Below are 22295 nucleotides of genomic sequence, written 5' to 3'. Positions count from 1 at the left end.
CTCTGAGCCGTGTTGCCCTGCAGGGTCAATAGGCAGTAGACATCTGATTTCAGGAACACCTACAACTCCCAAAATAAACAGAGGCAAGGGAAGCACACAGGACCTTCAAGGGTGGTGTTACATACCCTGCAGACCAAAATGCTTTCTGAGCATCCCAGCTTAAAGACCTTTCAAGGGATGAGGAAGGTGGAAGGTGCCTTTGCTCCAAAAACACTCTAGTCCCTGAAGTCCCGATGTTCCCAGAACGATAGGTTGAAGAAATCTAGCACTTCATGGGTGAGGCTGTTCATGGTTTCTACTTAATATCATGAACACTGCTGAGCACTTGAGCAAGGACTTACATTCAGAGCTCCTGCATATTTTATTTTCTTAATCCTAAATTCCACGGAGGAAAAGCTCATAGGAGTAGAGGTGTCAGGGAACAGCTGGCTAACAGAGGAAGGATGATGGAGTACCTGATCAGGCCCAAGAGAGACCTGGGGTTTTTTTCAATTTAGTGAAAACAGGATCAGAAGTTGTCATACTTAAACTTTTGAGGATCTGTATTCTCACTGCAGGAATGGACTAAAGAAAGAAAGAAAGAAAAAAAAAAAAAAGAGTTGAAATAGTCCAATTCAACGAGGCTGCTGAGAGCCTTTCCAGCACACTTCCAATTTTATACTGAAAAGGAGGTGGCTTGATGATGCGGAACATCCCTGTTTCCCAGCCTCGCAGGGAAAAGCCACTTTTTATTTCCAAAGGTCCTGCGCTGCCTGGCTGTGCACCCCTGCGCCCACCAGCCCCCGTCACCGCCGGCTGGCCTGCCCTCAGCGCATCCCGCAGAGCCGCGGCCTTACCCTGTGTGCTCCCAGATGGAGAAATGCTTCCAGGTTCCCAGCGGCGCTTTCTCCTGCCTTTCAAAGACCCCGGATAGCAGCGCTGCCCCCGGGGTGCCGACCGCTTCACCAGGGTGCCAGCGGCGCAATCGCTGCATCAGGGTCACTAGTACAGACACGGGAGTATCGGTGTGACGGCTGAAAAACCACGGCAAACACAGCTGGACAATCCAGAAATCAGCAACAGTTTAGCACAGCTGGACCAGAATATTTACATTTTATTAAATCTTTACAATCAGCAATTATAATCAAGTACACAATTATGTACACAGATTATATACATTTTAGCCCAGACTTTTACATCACAGTACATAGTTGCCCTTAGAAATATTGTATACACTTACCACCAGACAGTAAAACCCAACAATAGTGTTACAGCACCTGTTATTAGACATCTTTCATAAGAAAATATACGGCTGTAAATTGGGCTGGCTAAAAAAAAAAAAAAAAAAAAAAAAATCTTATAAAATCTGAACATACAATATTTCATTCACAGAATGGTTTTTTCTTCTATGTTCTGACTGATGCCGTTTGCATAAGATGTCCTGGTTTTAACCTCTCAACACGCGCTTACTCGTGCCTACTGCTGCGCCTTCAGGTACGCTTGCAGGAGAACCACCAAAGCTGGACTCATTTTGAAACTTCATTAAGAAATAATAAATGTAAACAATTAAGAAGATTCCTCTAAGATCAAATGAGAAATTAATTGGCTGATCTGAATTACATGGCATGGAGTAAGTGCTAGTTCCAGCTGCGATTACTGAACCCTTCAGTGTTCAATACCATACAAATAAATGTACAACACCGCACAGAGGCAATTACTGATTAACCAGCGATATTCCGCACGGAGGGTGCAGTCCCCTAAAAATTTGGGCACAACACTTACTCCCTTCTCCAAAAGGTTGTTGATATTTTTTTTTGATGAATACATTCTTTTTGTTCTTAAAGATGACAGTGACAGAAACTTGAATTATTTCCAGAATGATATGGAAAGGTTAAACTAAAGTCTATTTCCTCATAAGGAATACAAAGTGAAAATAACCTGAATAAAACTGCCCCCCCCCCCCCATTTAGTCCTCTTTCCCTAAAGGTCAACCTTACCCGATTGAGTTCCGTAAACAAAGCTATGGCTCTCATGATGGTTTCAAAGGGAAAGCAGAACAAAACAAACCCAAACCAAACCGAAAGGAAGGAGGCAACAGTTATCTGAGGTAGGCCACCACCAAAATGATGCTTCAAATCCATTTTGAGTTCTGGGATCATTCTAAATCCCTTAAAAAGAGAGCTAATGTCTGCTGCTTCAGCAGTAGATGTGGAAAAAGCAGTTAAATGAGTTGGTGATGGCAAGGAAAGTTAATCTTTTAATAAAATTTTACATCTACACCTAAATTTTCTGCAAGTAAAAAAAAAAAAAAAAAAAGAACAAAACCAAAAAGAAAACCTTTAGTTGCTATATTGACAGTCTTAACATAATGACCGGAGGGCCTCTCCACCTATAAAAATAGTTCTATTTCCACCAAAATAGCTAACAAATATGAAGACATAGTCCATGTTGAAGAGCATGGGAACAAAAATGCTCCTTTCGTGGCACTAAGCACTGACAGATCAGAGGAATTATCAGAGTGAAAACTTTTGCTCTGCACCTGATGGTTTTGATCCGGCAGCTGACTGCACTTGGCCCCGTCGCTTCGAGCCCAGGCGCGGCCAGGGGAGCGCAGCATCTCTTGGGGGCGGGCTGGGGCTCCAAGTAACGAAGGACACTTTAAAGGCTCCCATGACCAAATGCTTTACATGAAGAAACTCACGTAACAAAAAAGAGAAATCAAAAAATTCTCAGCCGAAAAACCCCAGCTGCTTCAAGCCCTGCTCATTCAGTCCAAACCTCCATCCGGTTATTTGTGCAAAGGAGTTATAACTACATTTAAAAGCTAATTTATTTAAAAGGACACTTATTCACTATTCTGCTACCACTTCATTCCCTCCTCGAAATTACCTCCTTCTCTAGTGATTTAAATAAAGTTATCATTCACTTTATGGATAATATTCTGATAGACTGTCGTGCTCTCAAAAGGTGCCTGTGCATTCTGATACTCTTGAAAGCAAGTGTCGTTAAGTATACATGTATACACCATTTGCCTGGCATCTCTCCATTCACACTGTACAGGAGGATACATAAATACATACAGTATGGCTGTACTAATTAACAGTTGCATATTCAGCACGCATAATTTCACCAGCTAAATGAAAGGTGCAATTCAGAGCGGGGCTTTTTCTTATTCCATTGTAATGATGAATATAAACCTTCGTTTTTAGCCTGGTGCAGCATATAGGCAGTGTTAATTTATTCTTTAATATAAAACAATTCTCTGAACCACGATTCACTAAAAGCAGTTTTATATAAATCAAGTTGATTAGTTTTGGCAGTTTCTTTGGACACAGTCAAAACGTCTCTCAGTGGGTTTAAACATCCCCATTTTTATTTAAATAATATTTTGCGTAATTGGGATAACAAATTAGGACTCACACTTACCTGTAACAAACTCCTGAAGCCCAGAGTAACAAACCAGTCGTCCTCACAGTTCACACCACTATACTTTGAACTATGGACCCAACAGCCAAAATTGTTGCGCTTCACTACTGGTACTGGCCTCGCTGCCTTAAGTATCGCACGTATAGAAGTTGCATATAAAAAGAATGGCAACAAAGTCAAGCCATTAGAAGTCAAACGTGTAGAAAAAGGAAGATTTTGTTACAGCGGATCTAGTTCTGTTTAGTGTCCTTTTAGAGAATATTGCCGGTTTAAATTCCGTATCTCGGGGTAGATTTGAGTTTTTCAACCTGGGAGGCCAAAGGAAACACCCGTAACTCACCGCCTGCCTTGCCCACTCTGCCTTAACCTCGAGCGTAACTTTCACAACACGCCGCGAACCTTTACCTGGTGGACCCCAAGGCTGTCTTAGTTGCCCTGATGGAACCTGCTTACAAAGTACACGTTGCCTTTGGTTTATACAGCTTCTCTAAGTGAAAGCGGAGCAGAAGGGAAAACTCACATGTCATCATGGCTGTTCTTCGCGGTAACAGATGGAAGGAGTGATGAGCAACACTACCATGTCTCAGTGTGATATGTCAGGATAAAATCAAACTGCTTCTAGCTGTGTCTTAAAGACACGACAACTGGAAACAATTTCACCTCCTGCTACCAAGGCAGGCCTGCAGCTGGGTGGAAAGCCGTGAAACCGCACCTCTGTTCCCACCCGAACAGGGGCTGACCCACTGCCTCCGGGTGCCCTCACCGATAACCGTTACGTGGTACGTTAACCCCACCGTGTTCAACTTCTGCCTTCCAGGCACCAAGGAGCGTGACCTCGCAGCCTGGAATGCAGAAGTGGGGCTCGCTCCCTGCAGGAGCCTCCTGGGCTCCCCCACAGCACCATGCAGTGGAGCCGGACAGATGCTTCAATTGCACGTTCCCATTCTCAAACAGGAAAAAATAAAACAATACAAAGAGCACGTGCTGGATTTCTGTGGTATTTCCCAGGTGAAACCTGGTTGCTCATCACAATACTGAATATGTTTTCTAGTTCTCAGGTATCAGGGCCTCACTTCTACCCACAGAGTTCGCCATCTGCTTACTAACAAATAAGTTATTATTACAAGTCATAGCTCATCCTTTTCCATCATTTCAAATGCTTCTATATCTTCATTCCAGTCTGCTAATATGGATTCCATAGGTTGGACTTTATTATCCCAGTTAACTTTGGAATTTGACTCTGTCTCGGTCTTTTGTTCCTGAGGCTGGTTATTCCCTTGTGTACATGCTGGCTCTGGAGCACTAGCCTCATCGGTTCCAGGGACGTAGGAATCCTGATTTGAAATGGAAACGCTGTCACTGTCTGTGTTTGCAGGAGATAAAGAATCAGGGTCAGTAACATCGGAGCTCTCTCCTTCTTCAGGCTCCTCACTGACTACACCAACATCCTGAGATGCTGAAGTGGCTTCCTCTGAATTCTGTTTATGTGAATCGTTTTCAGATAATTTCTGGTCCATATTCTCCATTTCCAAGTCTTTGAGAGGGAAAAGAAAAAGAAAACAAAAAACTTTGGGAAAAAAAAACCAAACTAGGAAGGCAGCATTTTATTACGTATTTCAAAAGCAAGATCACTTCCCCTGGCCTTACTTCCTCAAGGAAGTGCAGACTTTCCATTGATATGAAAATTTAATGTTACTAAGAAACACATTTTACAGAGGGAGGGAGAGGAGGGAAGACATTTAAACACATTCTAAATTAGGGCAAACAATATAGCGAAAATAGCTTTGGCTCCTCCAACTTGAATAGCGACTTCTGGGTCAGCGCTAGTTACCGTCCTTCAGCCTTAAGCAAATACCCACCGCGTGCACGGGACCTCAACACCAGATTTTAAAGCACTCCCAGATCCACCACTATCCCACATCTAAGGAAGTGGGAGTCAGGCAGTTTTAAGTTCACTGAACTGGGAATTAAACAAAGCGCCTCATCACAACTCAAAGCAACTACCGTACATATCTCAAGTACTGATTTAGCTTTACAGCAGCTGTCCAGTTTAACCATGCAGACTTCTCTGCAGCTCGATGTTTATAGCTACTAGACAGGACACTAGTATTTCAGGGCTTGCAGGGAGCTTAACTGCATACGCCAGTTTTAACATGGGATACTTACTGCTATCAATAATGTAGTTTGGAATCATTTTACCTTTAAAGATTGTTGCTGGGATTCCAAACGGAAGCACGAGGAAGGGGGAAGAAGCAGATAGGGATTATAAATTCTTAAATGCAGAGCTATCTTTTGTATTTAATATTTTGTTAGAGCAGCTTAACAGCATAGTTAATCAGGAGGAATTTGTAAGCAGCTACAAAGAAACAACACTAGCTTTTAGCATATCACCTTTACAAACGTGCAGAAAATAAACGCTGTCACTGGTTTACTAGAGATACTTGTTCTTACGTATGCTGCTCGGACAAAGCAGCGCTAGGTGGAAGGCTTACAAAAGCAAAAACCCAGAATTTCCTGCCATATGCAAACATTTCAACTGGGAATGTATTAGCTTGCAATTTTCTTGTATTACACCAGAAAAACTGCAAAACATCTGAGGTCAGCAGCCTTATTTCTCATGATAACCACTTCTCCTTAGATAGGCAAAATAGTTGTAACAGTTGTCTCTTTCCTTTTGGGTACCAAGAATGTCACTGGGGAGCTAGATAAGAGAGAGGCATTTACAATGTAGGGCACTGAAATCACTCACGCTATTCCTGACACTACTTCAAAGCAGATTATGACAAAAAGCGTTCAAAAGGAACCCAAAAGGCTGAGTTTTCTCATTAGTCAAACAGACAAATAACTTACGAACAGCATTTCTGGATGTTAATGTTAATGTTGGGGGGGGGGGGGGGGGGGGCGAGCAGATAATGACACATCTCAGATAATGGCTTTCTTATGAAAAAAAAATAACACCAATGTCAAAAAGAAAACCAGAGCTACCAGATGCACGTCTGCACCTTTGGGCAGCAATAGAAATCATTATTGTACATTTTACACTGTCCCACAGCACAGATGGAAGCTAAATTTGTATAAATAGCCTCAAATCTTACCTCTGTCTTTTGCTTTATCAGAAAGGAGCACCTCCACAGCCTCGTACTCCTGGATTGCGTCCAGTATAATGTTTCCTTCCTTGTTGAAGAGGAAGAGCATGGGAATCGTAATATCGTCTGTATTCTTTCCGTCACCGGCCATTTGGAAGAGAGGAGCCGTGTCGCTGCTGCTTCCCTCGTTGTCATCTAGCCAGAGGCACACAAAAGGAAAAGCAAGCAAACCTCCTGTTAGGCAAACAGGCCATGACTCCGAACGTCAGCAGACTTTCTGAGCAGCTTGCCACTGCCCGATCAGTTAAGGGCATCCCAGGCATAAAATGGCACGTTGGTCGTAAAAAGCAAAAAGCCAACTTGTGTACTTGTTTTCCTTAACATTTTTCATTTCTATCTCGTCTTCCTCAGCAGTTAGTAGACATCACTATTTCAGTGCTCAATGCTCCTTAAATAACAACTTTTAATCTGCAAACCCGGTGACAATCACCCATCCCAATTTATTTCGCCACACTTTCTGCGCAGAACAAGACAAAACCAAAACATTTCCTCGTCTTCTGACAGCACAATTTCTGTGCTGGAGTACTGGCATCTCAGAAAGTTTAACAGCTTCTTGTCAGCTTTCCGGTATCTTCAAATCTGTAAAATACAGGTTACATTTACACAAACGAAGAACCTGAAATTTTATTTACCGATGACAATGCCTCCTATTGCCCCAGCTTTTTGAATGTTTCGTGCCTTTTCAGCAAACATACACTGGCCTCTTTGCATCAGAGCAATTTTCTCTTTCACTGCCTCAGGATTAGTGATCTCTGAGCATCCATTATATGGCTTAATGGTTGCAACAAATCCTCTCGTCTGTTTGGAAAAACAAAAAGAAAGAGAGAATTAGAGCACTAGGCTCAAGATTGCAAAAGATTCCTAAGATTTTCATTTCTTCAGTTAATCTAACACATTTAAGCGTTGTCTTCTGTCAGTGCAGGCCATCTTTACCCTGAAGCCGGAGTTCTAAGCAGCAAAGAATGCCCGAGTGAAAACCTAATTCTCATATTTGGCTTATTTTTTCTATACCTGGGAACTGTTGTCTCTGGGGAATTTTCTTCTGTGAACTACTGATCTGGAACTCCTCTTTTGGGCTGTTTCTTGCCCAGCTGAAGTCACTGGGTTCTCCTACTGCTTCTAACAGAGACCACGACTGCTGCTTCTGTGCTATTTTCTTCTTCCATCTAGACACAGCCTTTTGTAAAAGCTTGCGTAAGGACAGCCTGTTGTAACTCTAAAATGGCGTCTGCAAATTCATGGCTGACATGGCAGGAAAACCTTCCCTTAAATCAACATCTCTCAAGATATGCACTGCAGATTATGTAAGTTCGTTTCAAAAGCCATATTGCGTATGCATTTTAAATCCTAAATTATGACCAATGACTCGGGAGCAGAGCATGGGCCACAGGCTGATAAGCCACTCATCTATAAGACTGTCACTGCTGTCATTGCTGCGCCCTGTCATTTTAACCACTGTCATTAATTGATCCCCCTCTAGCTGGCCACCCTGAAATAGTACCAGTACTGTAAAAATTCAGGCTTATGCAATAAGGAAAGTAACAGAAAGCTAGGAACAGATCATATACACATATTACATACCCCTGCTTTGTGTTTGGATAAGTCCATCCCAAATTGTGCTGGTCCAGCAGTCAAGACCACCCTGCCAAAGAACGGATGGGAAACAATTTGAACGGCACGAGGAGGTAGCTGTTGTTCTTTCTGTTGCTGACTGGAGAGTTCAATCATTTCCTGCATGAACCGTAAGCCATCTTCAGCATCGAGCGAACTTGCTGCCTGAGTAGCAAAGAAATGAGAAACAGTTTCTTCTTAAATGTTTTGAGAAATTTGGGAAAAAAGTTAAAATAGAAACTTGAAGGTTTGCTTGGACCACTGCTACAAATATTTAAAAACACAGCATGGATGCTCACTGGCATTCATTCATCATTTCAAACTAGGAAGTTAATCTATTTGCACCTCCACCACCCAGAAGTCTAAAAAAATACAAATATACAGACCTCCTAAACAAACAGAAGTATCTCACACTGAAAGCTAGTATTTTCAGATAAGACACCATTAGCTACATCACTTTGACATGAAAAGTCTCCATCTAATTTAATGGAAGGTTAGTTAAAAGTGTCACTGAGGCGAAGGACTAGCAAGCATCAGCCTGCTAAACCCAGTTGTACATCCACCTCATGTGCCTCCTCCCAGAGTCTGGCTCTCCCTCCTGAAGCTTTATGTGACAAGTATCATTGCCAGTAGGATTTCACTGAAAGTTTTAAACAGAAGTACTGTCTTACTTGCACTGCGTGCTGTACTAATTGTACTCTTCCATCTTTCAGATGGATCAAACTGACTCCCATCTTCTTCAGTATCTCCAAGTGTTCAGGATTACTGGCCATGAAATCTCTGGCTCTCAGTGGTGGTTTTGGTCCACTTCCCAAATTCTCTTCTCTGCCAAAAGATATCAGAGATCAAAGCTTTAAAAAAACAGATTATTCTTGAAACATAACTCTCAAGTTATTCCTACTACCACAAGATTAGAATTCTTCGGAATAATGCTGAGTACAAGCTTCACTAGGACGCAACATCTCTGTCAAATTACCTTTTTTAAAAGTTGTCAATATTATCAATAATTTTGTAGTGCAACAAGCACAGGCAATGTTCATAAAACTACCATATACTATCTCTTGTTTCTAAATAATCTGGATTATTGTAAGACTGACTAAAACCAGTTTTCCTCATACAGTTACTACTGATTTTACTCAAGAAGTGTAAATATCAAAGAGGTGGTCAGAAGGACAAACCTCCTCAGCTTTAGCAGGCACTGTCCTAAGCTCTTCAACACAGTTGAGGTTACGTACAGTAGCATGATTTGCTTACTACAAAGAGTTGCAGAACTGTTCAAGAGACTACAGAAATGAATTTCACAAATCAAGAGAGACATATTTCCTGTGTACCTGGGCTACCTTTCCCACTCGGGAGTCTGTGGCTCATTAAGCTCCTTTTGCTTTGAAACACTTGCTAATTTTTGCTGGAATGAACAAAGCCTTGCTGATGATGCCACAGAAAACAGAACTGATTTTTCCCATACCTAGGCTATCCGTTCTTAAAAGGGCTAAAACTCAAGCAGAGCAAGCTCCAGTACACCTCACGTTTCTCCTCCCATGCATAACATACCCTACTCCTCTCGCTTCTAGTCTAACAAAAGACAGAAAATATTCATCTTACGCTCTGGAAATACCCCTAGGACAGCTCTTATCCACCACATTTTTCAAAGGTTCACGAATACTCTGAGCAAACATAGGGTCATTTGGGAAAAGAATCTGGGTGTTGGGACAGGTCCAGTCAAAGTTGCTGTCATCCAGCTCTGTGTATTCCGTAGTCTAAAATGAAAGATACAGATCACCTATTGAAAATGCAGGTTACATTTCTACACAAAGAAAATCAACGGAGAGACCTACCCATAAGTAATCTGTGCGCTCAGGACACACAGCAGCTGAACACAATAAATGTCCTACAACCACACAGATGCCAGGAATAAAGAATGCATCACTCTTCTGTGCTACACGTTGTAATAATAAAGGGTAACCAGTGCGCTACAACCGCTTTCAAGGGATAGATAAATACAACACCAGTTTTAATTTCTAGCCTACCAAACTGGTATCCACAGTTTCTGGGATTTTTTTTCAGAAACAGCTAATCCTCTACGGGCAAACAGAATGTCTCACGTATGCATGCTGTCGCTAGTGCCCTTGGATTTTTACGTGCTGGACAATGAAAGGAAGTAGTTATTGATTTCATTTGGTATTGCCTTTCTGCTGAGTGGATGAGCTGCAAGGCTTGTATTTTTTATATTCCTTGCTTTGTACGACTAGGAATGTCACATCTTTTCATACGAACAAAAGATTGTCCTCTTCAGGAGCCACACAGACTTGCAAGTCTGAATGGGCAAGGATGAATCTATATATAATTCGAACAATCTCTATTTTCAGAAAAGACAAGAGTTAAGATTTGTACAAATCGCTGTTTTGTAACATGTGAAACCATGCAGAACATCCATGGTGGTTTGGAGCCATATTTAGCCTCTTAGTTTTGCAAATAGCTGGTTGGATAACTGGCAAGTTAATGTTCTCACCTATAAAAATTCATGTAGTATTTATCTACTTGCAAAAAACCCCGTTTGCAACGTATTAGCTAATTTAAAAAAAATAATGTAGTATTTAAAGGCTCCCTAAAAAACAAGACCTAAAAGGCTATTAGGCTACTGGAATAAACACTTTGAAGTACATACAGCCTTAATGTGATAAATAGTAGTCACATCACTTAAGAAAGAAGGTCTTACAAGCACTACTGCAAGCATCAGCATAGTAAAACATGACCTTTCCTGCTCATGAGACTAAATACAAACAGGATGTTGGGTTGATACTACAAACTATCTCACAGACATTTTGGCTTAATAGCACTATGTTTATATTAAAAATAATTTACACATTCCATTTGTTCCTTATCAATTTTTCCCCCATCAGATAAAATCCATAACAGTAACACATTCGTCTTCACAGCCCTTTGGTCATGTAACGCATTTCGTGGACACCATTTTCAATGGACCTTTCCTTGTATTACGCACGTTAGCAGCTTTGACATAAAGAGCTTAACAAAACTGCATTTGAACAATTCACTCTATCCTCATTACTGGCCTTCTATGAACATTCACAGTTCTCAAGAGAACTGCCTAAGTTAGGCCAGCACTGCACTGCACACAGCATCAGCTGTGGGAATCCTGTCTTCTCAAAAGTATCATCTTCTTATGTCGGGAATGAAAGTCATACAAAGTGCTCCTTCAGGCCCGTCAGGGAACTTCTTGCATAGTTTAAAAAACAGCCTCTGTTTCCAAAACTCAAAGAGAAAAGATGATAAATGCTCAAGGAAAGAACATTTCAGAGAGGGTGCAGGACCCCCACTATCAAGGAACATGAAAAATTAGTCCCATGACCCATTAAATGTATTACCAATGTTAAACATTAAGAGCAAGTAATTAAAAATTTTTCACTGTCTAATCCTAGAGCCCCTAAGACAGGGTGCTTTCTACTCAATTACGAGATTTCTCCAGGACACATGGCTTGAGATACACGAGCATTCTCCTCTGATCCATGCATTATTGTACAACTCGTAGTAAAAGGAAAAATAGGGGCACACTAACATAAGTGAATTTATGCCCCTGATGCCAGACACATCTCTCTCTCCACTTTCTCGTGCATTTCTTCTGCTTCCCAGTAGTATTACTGCCTTAAAGATAAATTATATCACCTTACTGAGCAAAAAAAACCAAAAAACCCCACCATATTTATGATGCTTCATGCAAAGTTACATTACTATAGGTTATTTTGGAAGGTTAAGTAATTTATAAACCCATAAATGTTCTCACATTTACACCACAGATGCCTATTGCATGGACTCAAAAACTTAATTATCCCAAAAGCCATAGCTGTATCTTGTCTAACTTTGTAGCAGTCTCAAAAAACCTTTCAAAAATTACCCAAGCATTCATATAGTAAAACAAACAACAAATGTTTTAGAAAAAATAACAGAAAACAAAGATGCAGATAAAAATATCATAGTGTGTGTTTTCAAATTTATACAGAGGTAAGGAATGATTTTCTTTTTAAATAGTGCTAATATTCCACAGCTTTTTTTCTCAAGATTCAGCAATGCAGAATCCAGTCATAGAAACATTATTCATACCCGTGTGACTGGCACTGTTAATTTGATGAAATAGTTCATATGAAACAAAGTGTTAGAACTGGTGTACTTCAAACTATGATTTTTCTTCCATTTCCTCTCATCAAAAAAAAAAAAAAAAAAAAAAAAAAAGGAACTGCTTCAAAACATCACTAAAACTGATTTAGATTTGAGCTGTTACTTACTGTATTTTTTTTAGAGATGGTTTGGTTTGTAGTGGAAAGCCAAAGTGGCAATAGATGAGCTTCTGTAGTGAAGATATAATCTTCAATGTCGAAAATCATGTCTTCCTTATCAGCAAACAGCAGGTAAAGATATTTAAACATCTCAGCCAGAAAGAAAGAATCCATTCTATGGAGGAAAAAAAAAAAAAAAAAAAAAAAAGCGTTCGTCCTTTAGGAAGATCCCCTTTTTTCTAAAGCATAAGTGAAACAAATACTCATATTTGCTCCATCTCTGAAGACTTCATGACTATTTTTGTTGAACTTAATGCCATTAGCTTTCCTTCTACTTGGAAGAAACTATGTTTGGAGGGAAACGATTCAGCGTGTTCAGTACAAAACAGCAATATAGAAAAAACTAATAAAGCTCTTAAACTTCTAGATTTGAAGTATATTTTGTTATTGAAAGTAATTAATCTACTGCTCTGAGACAAATGTAAAGTTAAACTAAAAATATTGAAATAGTTTATCGACTATGACAAACAGGCAATTTAAGGCTTGGTTATCAAACAAGACAGCTACTCAAAAGTCAATTAAATTATGTAAACAGGGCAATTAATTTTTTTATATAATCGTTTTATGAGAGAAAAAAAAAAAAGTTGCGAACTTTTACCTGTCTTCATGACTTCCTGTACGAACATCCTTCATTGCAGCAAACCCACACGGTACTCTTGCATACTTGTTCAAGTTCTCAATGAGTGTTTTTCCTACTTCTAGATAGTAAGGGTCCCCAGTAGCCTATAAAAGAAAACCAAAAACCGAACCCAAACATATAGGTGCAGCTGACTTACTGTACAATTAGCAGCTTTCATCTTCCCAGTGCTGATTTATTGACTCCATACCTTCTCAGACACCAGTAAAGTCTAATTTAGTTATTGGATACTACTGGATTACCTATTACGAATATGCAGATAAGCACATGGAAATACAGGAACGCAAGACATTTAGGCACTGCTCTCCTGTGCAAGGTACAAACGGCTTTTGCTCTTAGCCTCCAAGACCTCTTTAAGAGAGTTTAGAAAGATCTAAGTACTTTACAACATACGGGCCTCTGTCACTTAACAGTTTTCTTTCTAATTCTAGGCATATAAAACAAAATTCGTAGGACAATTTTTGATAACCAGTACTTTCATCTACTATCTACAGGGTCCAGTACATAAAATAAGCTGGAGATACGCTGCTCATTCTATACTGAAATAAAACATCAACAAAATACCAAGTACTACACAAAGTGACCAACAGTCAGAGGAATATAAGTGATCTTACCTTATACAAGAAGTAAGTGCTTTCAGCAAATTCAGGCCTTAAAGGATGCTGAGCCCAGTGAACTCTAAAGTCCGTTGTGAATGCCTGAGGAGGAAAAAGAACAGACAAAAATAAATGCAAGAATGAAAACCAAACACAGGTTTATTTTGGATCCTGCGTTAACCACATTACAACAGCTAAAATACGCAACAGTGCAGGACTGAAGGCCCAGCATCAGTCTCAGGGGGGTTATAAGAACCTCTGTCCAGTTAGTACATTTGAGGCCAAAACCTAAACCTCAACCAGCGCTCTCATCCACTTGGCATGAGCGAGATTTAGGGTTGTGTTAGTGCAGGACTCCAGGCACCACCCAGCCTCTTGCCGAGTGTCCAGCAAGTGGAGTTCCAGCAGGAGGTACCAGAGAGAACCCGTGTTCCAGACCCAGGAGGCAGCTCAGGGCCTCCAGGGGCTCCCATCAGCACAGCCCGACCTCCAGCTGCTGCTGCAACCCAAGCAAAGCCGCCTGGAGCAGGGCTGCTACACAGAGACCACCCAGGCTTTGCCAAACACCATTTCTGCAAACGTACCTGCTACCTGACACTTCCAGTGCATTAAAGTGTCCTTTCAGACTGACTGATGGTAAGCAGCTGTTTCTAGCATAAGAAATACCACAGACTAGAAGTCAGTTACCTAAAAATTTCCTAGTATATGTATTCACTCTTAATATGCACTGGCAAAAGCCACTTCTGTGATGCCTTATATTCACTACTAGTTCATACCAGGGTTTAAACTAAGTTTTTGCTAAAGGTGATGGCATATCGGGTTAAATACAACTAACTCATCTTTCAAAGTTTCCTTCAGAAGTACAAAGCACTGGAAAAAAACAAAAGAACCATAAGGAGCTAAATCATACCATTTTAAAAGCATTAAAAAAAAATAAAATAAAATCATTCCAATGCTTAGAAAGCATTCTTTGGTCTTGATAGCCACATGTGAATGTGATGTTAATTAAAATATTCTCTAAGAGAAATAAGCTTACACCAGAAGAAAGTCAAAATTCAAACTGGAGTCAGAAGCTTCTTCCTATGTTCTGGGTCATCACAGAATAAAGACACACACTTCAGCAGGTAAACAAGCTTCCCTGTGCAGAACTAACTTGCTCAAAGACCACACTTGTGGTATCTATACATAGGTTTGTGTACATACTTTCGAGGACACTAGGCAAGAATTCAGAACATTCTCTCAGAACAATTCAGTCTTTAGTTTCCCTCTGTGCTGATTTTGGCTGGGGTAGAGTTAGTTCTCTTCATGGTAGCTGATATGGGGCTATGGTTTGAATTTGTCCTAGAAACAGTGTTGATAACACAGGGACATTTTAATTATTGCTGAGCGGTGCTCACGCAGCACCAAGGCCTTTCAAGCAGGCTGGGGGCGCACAAGGAGCTGGGAGGGGACACAGCCGGGACAGCCGCCCCCAGCTGCCCCACGGGATATCCCCTACCACATGGCATCACGCTCAGCACATAAAGCTGGGTAAGAAGGAGGAAGGGGGGATGTTCAGAGCGATGGCATTTGTCTTTCCAAGTAGCCATTAGCTGTGATGGAGCCCTGCTTTCCCAGAGGTGGCTGAACACCTGCCTGCTGATGGGAAGCGGTGAATGAATTCCTTGTTTTGCTCTGCTTGCATGTGCAGCTTTTACTTTACTTAAATTGTTTTTATCTTAAACCATGAGTTTTCTCTTTTACTCTTCTGATTCACTCCCCCATTCCACCAGCAGGGAGTGAGCAAGTGGCTGTGTAGGGCTTAGTTGCCACCTGGGGTTAAACCACAACACCCTCCTTGGGTTAATAAAGATGATTCTGATCTTTAGCATTAATGGTGTTATATTACTAAACAGCTAATACAACATGTGCTTATACAAGTTTTGCATACTGAAATGAGTCAAGGTCAATTCTGAAAGGCTGAAATATAAAGCCTAAGCAATTACTAATAGCTGCAGCTTCCTATTATTTTGTTAATTACAGCATAACTGAAGGAAAAATATTTCATATCCAAAACACAGCTGTCATACATGCAGAACTGTAAATCATGTAAGAATGCTGTGGAAACGAGCCTTTGGTTTTAATAACAAATACACCTACAATTTTTTCAAATGGTTATCCAAGACTGCTCAAATCTGGGTAAGAATCAGTTTACATGATCAAAAAATTACTACCTTACCTCTGGAAGAAAGTTATGCTTTTTTATAACCTGATAGAGCATCTCGTGAGTTTCAATAGCAGGTCTAATATCGCCCTTCAACACCTAAAATTAAATAATAAAATTAACACTAATTCACCATGCACAGGAATAATATTCAAAGTTAGGCATGCTCACTGTTCATGTAAAGCTACAGACCAATTCCTACATTTTCAGTGGACACATGCTGTAAGTATTACCCCCTTTCAGTGTAAACCACAGATCCATAGATATTCCATAAGAGCTTTTTAAGCACAATCAGTGAGGTTTAAGACTACTGGCTATGTAGAAAAAGGATCTCTATCATTTAGAGAACTGTGGTGGAACTATCATTTAGTTTGCCTTAAAGACGCAAACGGCACACAAACTAGAAAACTTGTCACTAGACTATTAAAAAGGCAACTTCATTTGAGCGTTTTCATGACTAGGAGAGAAGGAAGCATATCGTACAGACATATTTTTCCTGATACTCAACATGGCCAGAAACGCATGTTAACTTGCATTATAGCACTGAAGGGACAGGATGAGTGAGTACAGAAATCCTCATTCAGTATTTCTGAGAAATCAAATTACTACACTTGACTTGTCAATTATATATCCAGTCTATTTAATCATTTACTTGTTATTAAAATCACCTGCATGTGGGTTTTAAACCTTACCTGCAATCCAGGGAAGAAAGCCAGCAAAGAATCCATCCAGGTCCTAGCATTTAGCATTGGTTTATGAATATGAACATCAAGAAGAAGAGGTGGTTGGCTAATGTATCTCATTATGGCATCATAGTGCTGACAAACATCAGAAAAATCGTGAGTTTATATTATCAATACATTTTACAAAATACATCTAGATCACCGGACTGCGGCATTTTCTTTCAATGGAAGAACCAGTACCACACTCTCAAGCATTATTACATTTGGCAATGCACAGTAGTTTCTAGTTTTGCAAACTAAAAAGACGTGTAGTAAATACTGAAGAGCTCCACGGTATTCCAATGCAATACACATCATATATTCCAAGTAATACACATACACGGAAGTATATTCAGCAGCCACGTGATAAACAAGTAACTACCACAGTTAAGGTACATTTGTTTTGACTGAATTTTTAAGCACATGCTAAACAAAGCTGAAATTGCTTTCTCTGAACAAGAAAATTCTAAAGCAAATGCATCTCAGAAGAAGGGGAAAAGAAGATATAAAACCCCAACAGAGCAGCTGGACTCGATGGCTTATACGAACATTAAAACCCACTAGCTCGCTTGCCAACTTGCTGACCTCCAACCCTATACTCCCCAAGATAACGGCCTTTCTTGTTTTCTGAAGCACAGAAGGTACAATTGTGAGCACATGAGCCAAATCGATAGGAAACTGTTAACAGACGTAATTGAGACAAAATAAAATGGTGGCTGCAGGTTAGTAATATGAAATATTCATTACACTTAAAGTGTTGCAACAGGCCTTTAGCTACTGAATTATTCCAATTTTAATATTGCTTATGATATAAGATCATGCTGTATAAAATTATTTCATGATATAACATGGTTTTATTGGATATTGCCATTTTCAAAAGAAAGAATACTTTTACGAAAGAATAACGATGCTGACAAAGTTGCTTAGTAGTCCAAGTGTGGTTTTCAGCTTGTAAGTATACTTAAACATATACCAGGCCTTAGGATCTGCAGTGTAATGCAAGACCCAGACTTTGATTTTCAGATCTTTTTTGTTGCTCCAGGACAGAAAGAGACTGTACCATGGCTTGTGACAAGAGACCCCTATGCTGTTTTACAGAAACATTTGCAGTATTACACTCTCCAAGGTGACCTTGAAATACAGCTTCTCCTGTACTGGAAACATGGAAAATAGTCCAGAAGATTTCAGTTTTCATTGGATGGGGTTAAAATAGCTGCTCAGGTGACAGTTCACCTGAGATTAGCAGAAACTCATAGTAAAATAAGCTGGCACTAGACACGTCACAAGTCACAGAAATTCTACTAAAGAGCTCTTCACAGGCTTCTCAGGCTAACAACTGACAATACAATTAGTCTTAAATTTGTCTTACAGAAGGCACAAACCTGAGCAAGGTGTTAACTTACCGTGTTAAATCTTTCCAGGAAACTGTCATCTCCCAGCAAGACATAGGCTTTTAATAAATATTCATAATACGAATCTATTCCTGCTCCAACTCCACTATCTAGAAACAGCAGAAAATGAAAAGGTGGTTTGAAGTTTAAGTAGCTATATGGCTATTTTCCCTCAGTTTCATTTGGATTTTAAAGGCTTTTTCAGTAAAAGGAAATGCATCCTATCGCTAGAATTATGGCACAGATGGATGCAGAGACACAATACTGTACATCTATGCTAAAGGCTTTGCAATATCAGCGCATATAGTAATATGAACAGACATGCATTGAAGCCAGTTATTTCACTTTTCTCATATGAAATATTTCTACTGGGTGCCATAAATAACGTCAGTCCTATTTATATTTTTCCTATGTACTTAGAGTTGAATCTCTGAAAATTTATCCCAAGGCATTCCCCTCGCAGCATTAAACTGAATCAAAGAACACTTTCTTTGCAATGAATAAAACTAGTTCCACTACTAAAACCCCCTTTCAGAGCAAAGCCAGGCTCCATTGTAGCAGGTTTGTCCAGCGCTGGAGTTATGTAACTCCATTTGCCTATTCCATTAATATTTTTGAATAATGTAGGTAAGTATGTTAGCTGGAGTGGGGTGTGTCCGTGTAAAGGTTTGTTGTTTGGTTGTTTTTTTTGCCCAAAACCACTTGTGGTCACTGATTCTGAGTCAAAATACCACACACCTTTGCGGACCCAGTCTCCAGTATGAATATTAATAGTAACGCCCACTAAATTGCTGCTGCGCTGTCTCTTTTCCCAAATAAAATCAAGTGCTTTCCGCGCATATTCCTGCAACAACAAGAAAGTCTCATTAAAGGAAATTACAGAAACACAGATACTAGAGACTTACTCTTTTGTCTATAGAAATTAACATGTTAGGAAGTTATGTTTCACATCTAATAATTGTTAAACTCAGTATTACACACACTTAAATACTACGATATTCAGTCCACATGTTATATAATTATTCAGTTGCTTATTGGAAAGAACGGTGCTTGACAACACAACTGTTTGCTAATACACTGTATGGTCTTAGGGAAGTCAAACATCGTTCTGCATGGGTTTACTCCTCTAAAATTGTTTATACAGATGGGATAGTGTTACCTAATTAAAATATTTCAAGAAATATATAATCCTTAGAATCAAAGTCACTGTGTCTTTTCAGACATCTCAAGGTAAAGCAGCAACCTCCGTTTGTTAGTATACAAGTTACATACATTCTTTATATACACAAAATTAATTTGAACCTACTCAACAAGAAAGGCTTTAAATCACCACACACATGGAATTTTAGGGGGCAGGCTGTACCAAAACACACAACACAGGCTCAGCTATGATTCCACCAGGTTCTGTGATATGAAATACCAGGCACATAATGAAAGATTTCAAAAAACTCTAATCTGGAACACAGCCTAACTTTTTTTTTTTTTTTATCAGATCAAAGAAAACATACCTGCAAGCATTTTCGTTTAGCTTTCTGCTGACAGTATACTCTTAGGTAGGTCTTGCACATATTCAGTGGGACTACATGTGTGGATATTTTTATTATTTTTGTTAAGCTGCATTTTAAAGACCAAGTATCTCACACTTCTTCTTATTAGTCCTGATCATTCTACCCAAAAACTATGCAAGCATTATCCTTTAGCTGATCTTCAGTATATCTATCTTGTTTACTTCTGTACTTCTTTAACTACTTTCGAATTATTTCCTGTATTTACAAAAAATAATCAAATTAATACTTAGAAAAAAGCCCACAAACACAATAAATCTGAACACATACAAACCTTCTGTGCAGAACAGCTAAGATATGTACCCATTTCATGCACTCAAAATTGTTTTTTTCCAAAATCACAGAAATGTAATAGAACACTAATGAATGCCTAATCCAAAATATAAGATATCATGGAAAGCAAACCTCAAATATAGATGTTCCTGTGAATCGGCTTAAAGCTGCAAACTCAAGGATCAAGGTACCTGCACAAGCTGTACAGGTATCAGTTTCTGTTCCTGTTCGAGCTTCTGGATGTCTTACACCAAATTTTAAGTTAACCTAAAGAAAAGTAGAGATTATAATCTTTATTACTAGCTTACAGAATTCACACTCCCACGATAGGTCTGTAGAGCAATGATACAATCTACGCTTTTTCTAAAGGCAAGAAAAAGATGACACAGCCCACTTCAGTTTTGCTCTGCTTTACCACATACTGTCAACTCAAACATGCACATAAAGTTATCCAGGAGTACTCAAAATACTCAAACCTCCAAAACAAGGACTGGCCCAAACACCTCTTGCCTGGTTCACTGGACAATTGAATAAAAGAATACCACTCTGAAATATCTAATTCTAGCAATTTATTTACCAGCAAATCAGGAACTCTGAACATCAGAAGTGCTCATGGAAACCAAGCTTTGTAAATATCTCACAACTGCAGGCTCCAGAGGATACCTGCTAGATGGACCTGCTTTTGTTGTGGGCACAACTTTCCACATTCTGGAGAGGGCCCTCTCAGCAGAAGGCTGTCAAACACTGAACATTTCAAATTAGACATTTTCACTAGAAAAATGCTGATTTACTGAGATTAAGTTTTTAATTTATGGGAAAGTTTCCAATCAAAGCCGCATTTCACAAACTCAGTGGATGATATGCACGGGAAGTAGTTTTCTGTCATTCAAAGAATAGGTACTATGCTTTGTTAGAAGATGATGAAAGTTTTTACGTTAAGTGAGTATTTTTAGATTACAGCTACCTTTGCCCTCTTAAAAATACAGATGTAGACCATGAAGATTAATCATTTTTGTGCTAAATTCAAAAGCAAGTGCCTGCAAGTTGCTCTTTCACTGTCTTAGTGAGAGATACGTACCAAAACAAAAATTACTTTCCTCAGCTACTTGGTTGTGCCTATAGTAGCAAGGAGCAAGAAATCAGCAGGCAGTGATTACACTGTTACTATTTACCCATCACAATGTATGTTAGAATTTTCAGAGCTGGAAACGTGCGAATTCAGAGAGCCTAAAACCGTATTTTAAAATACCAGGTAGCTTATATTACAAATGAGCACTTTACAGGTTTTGATTTTCTGTACACTTAATAAATATACAAGTAATCTTAGAAACAGAGATAAAACCAAAACAAAAAAACCCCTTTGCTTACAGAAGTAATCCTGAATTGCAGAAACCAGAGAACTTACTCTTGGATAAGGGAGACCACTAGTGGTGTTAAAAGCAGGTAAAAGCTTGTAGCCTAGTTCCTTTGCCATGTGCAGAAGTTCACCATTGTACCACTGCATATATTCACCTTTTTCTTTCAGCATGATTGCCACCGAATGCCCACCTAGGAGACCTCTAAAACCAAGAAAAATTATCCACATCTCAACAGGTATATTCATCTGAACAGCAAAGCAAAAATTTCTACAATTTAGATGACTATGTATATAACTGTGCTATATTTACATGGCCCTAATTTTCAGAAACGCTGAGCAGATGCAATTCTGCTATAATCGAGGTTAGCTGCCAGTATTTTGGAAGCAATTCTTACTGTTTAGGACTCAGTTCTAAACTGTAGAGGAATCATTGATTCATTAATATAGTTAGTGAAGAATAACAACCAACACCTCTAAAACTGCATATAATAGCTTAAAAATAACCTGCTCTGATCCTGTGTTGAGCAGCAAGTTGGACCAGAGACCTCCAGAGGTCCCTTCCAACTTAAAATAATCTATCACACTAAGCATCGTTCTATCCATTAAATCAAGTATTGAATGGTGCAATCTGTAAGGCTGTTTCCATTAAGAAAAACCACTGCTACCTCAGCATGCACAGTGTTTTAAAATCAAAAAAAGCTATGGCTGCAGCAGATAGATGGGGGTCAACTTGATTCAGTACCACTGCATGGATTCCTTCCCAGCATTTTAAAACCTTTCTTAGGGCAAGTGTCAAGCTATGCTGACAAAGGCACAACTGTTTTAAATGAGGTGAAACAGCACAGAAGGGTATGGCTTAAGGACATTTACTAAAAATCCATTTTCAAAAGTTTTGAAAACATAAAAGTTACTCACCCAAGGACTCTTATGTTGGTTTCAAAGACAGATACAACTATGTCGTTATCTAAATTAACATCCTTTATTACTTTTTTTACAGCCTCTTCAAACTCTTTGGTTTTATTTAACACCTGGAATACAAA

At 39.4% G+C, this 22295-nt stretch overlaps 1 protein-coding gene across 2 annotated transcripts in view; it reads right to left on the bottom strand.

Moving 5' to 3' along the window:
* Window positions 1-1073: 1073 nt before the first annotated feature.
* The window catches only part of EDEM3 (ER degradation enhancing alpha-mannosidase like protein 3), a 32592-nt gene continuing 11370 nt past the window's right edge, over window positions 1074-22295 (bottom strand). Inside the window, exons 5-21 of one of the 2 annotated variants that reach the window (XM_055724725.1) lie at window positions 22171-22283; window positions 21304-21457; window positions 20031-20165; window positions 18799-18904; window positions 18073-18170; window positions 16640-16765; window positions 15963-16046; window positions 13763-13846; window positions 13110-13234; window positions 12461-12626; window positions 9765-9919; window positions 8834-8987; window positions 8133-8327; window positions 7184-7349; window positions 6501-6686; window positions 5572-5619; window positions 1074-4939 (exon numbers count right to left, since the gene is read on the bottom strand). In XM_055724725.1, coding sequence (XP_055580700.1) covers window positions 4533-4939; window positions 5572-5619; window positions 6501-6686; window positions 7184-7349; window positions 8133-8327; window positions 8834-8987; window positions 9765-9919; window positions 12461-12626; window positions 13110-13234; window positions 13763-13846; window positions 15963-16046; window positions 16640-16765; window positions 18073-18170; window positions 18799-18904; window positions 20031-20165; window positions 21304-21457; window positions 22171-22283 — 2502 coding nt within the window. In that variant the 3' untranslated portion in view covers window positions 1074-4532. The remainder of the gene's footprint in view (window positions 4940-5571; window positions 5620-6500; window positions 6687-7183; window positions 7350-8132; window positions 8328-8833; window positions 8988-9764; window positions 9920-12460; window positions 12627-13109; window positions 13235-13762; window positions 13847-15962; window positions 16047-16639; window positions 16766-18072; window positions 18171-18798; window positions 18905-20030; window positions 20166-21303; window positions 21458-22170; window positions 22284-22295) is intronic. The other variant, XM_055724724.1, reaches the window with a different exon arrangement.

This window comes from Falco cherrug, chromosome 12 (genome assembly GCF_023634085.1).
Source record: "Falco cherrug isolate bFalChe1 chromosome 12, bFalChe1.pri, whole genome shotgun sequence".
Taxonomy (NCBI): Eukaryota; Metazoa; Chordata; class Aves; order Falconiformes; family Falconidae; genus Falco; species Falco cherrug.
This window is presented reverse-complemented; position numbering and strand designations above follow the sequence as displayed.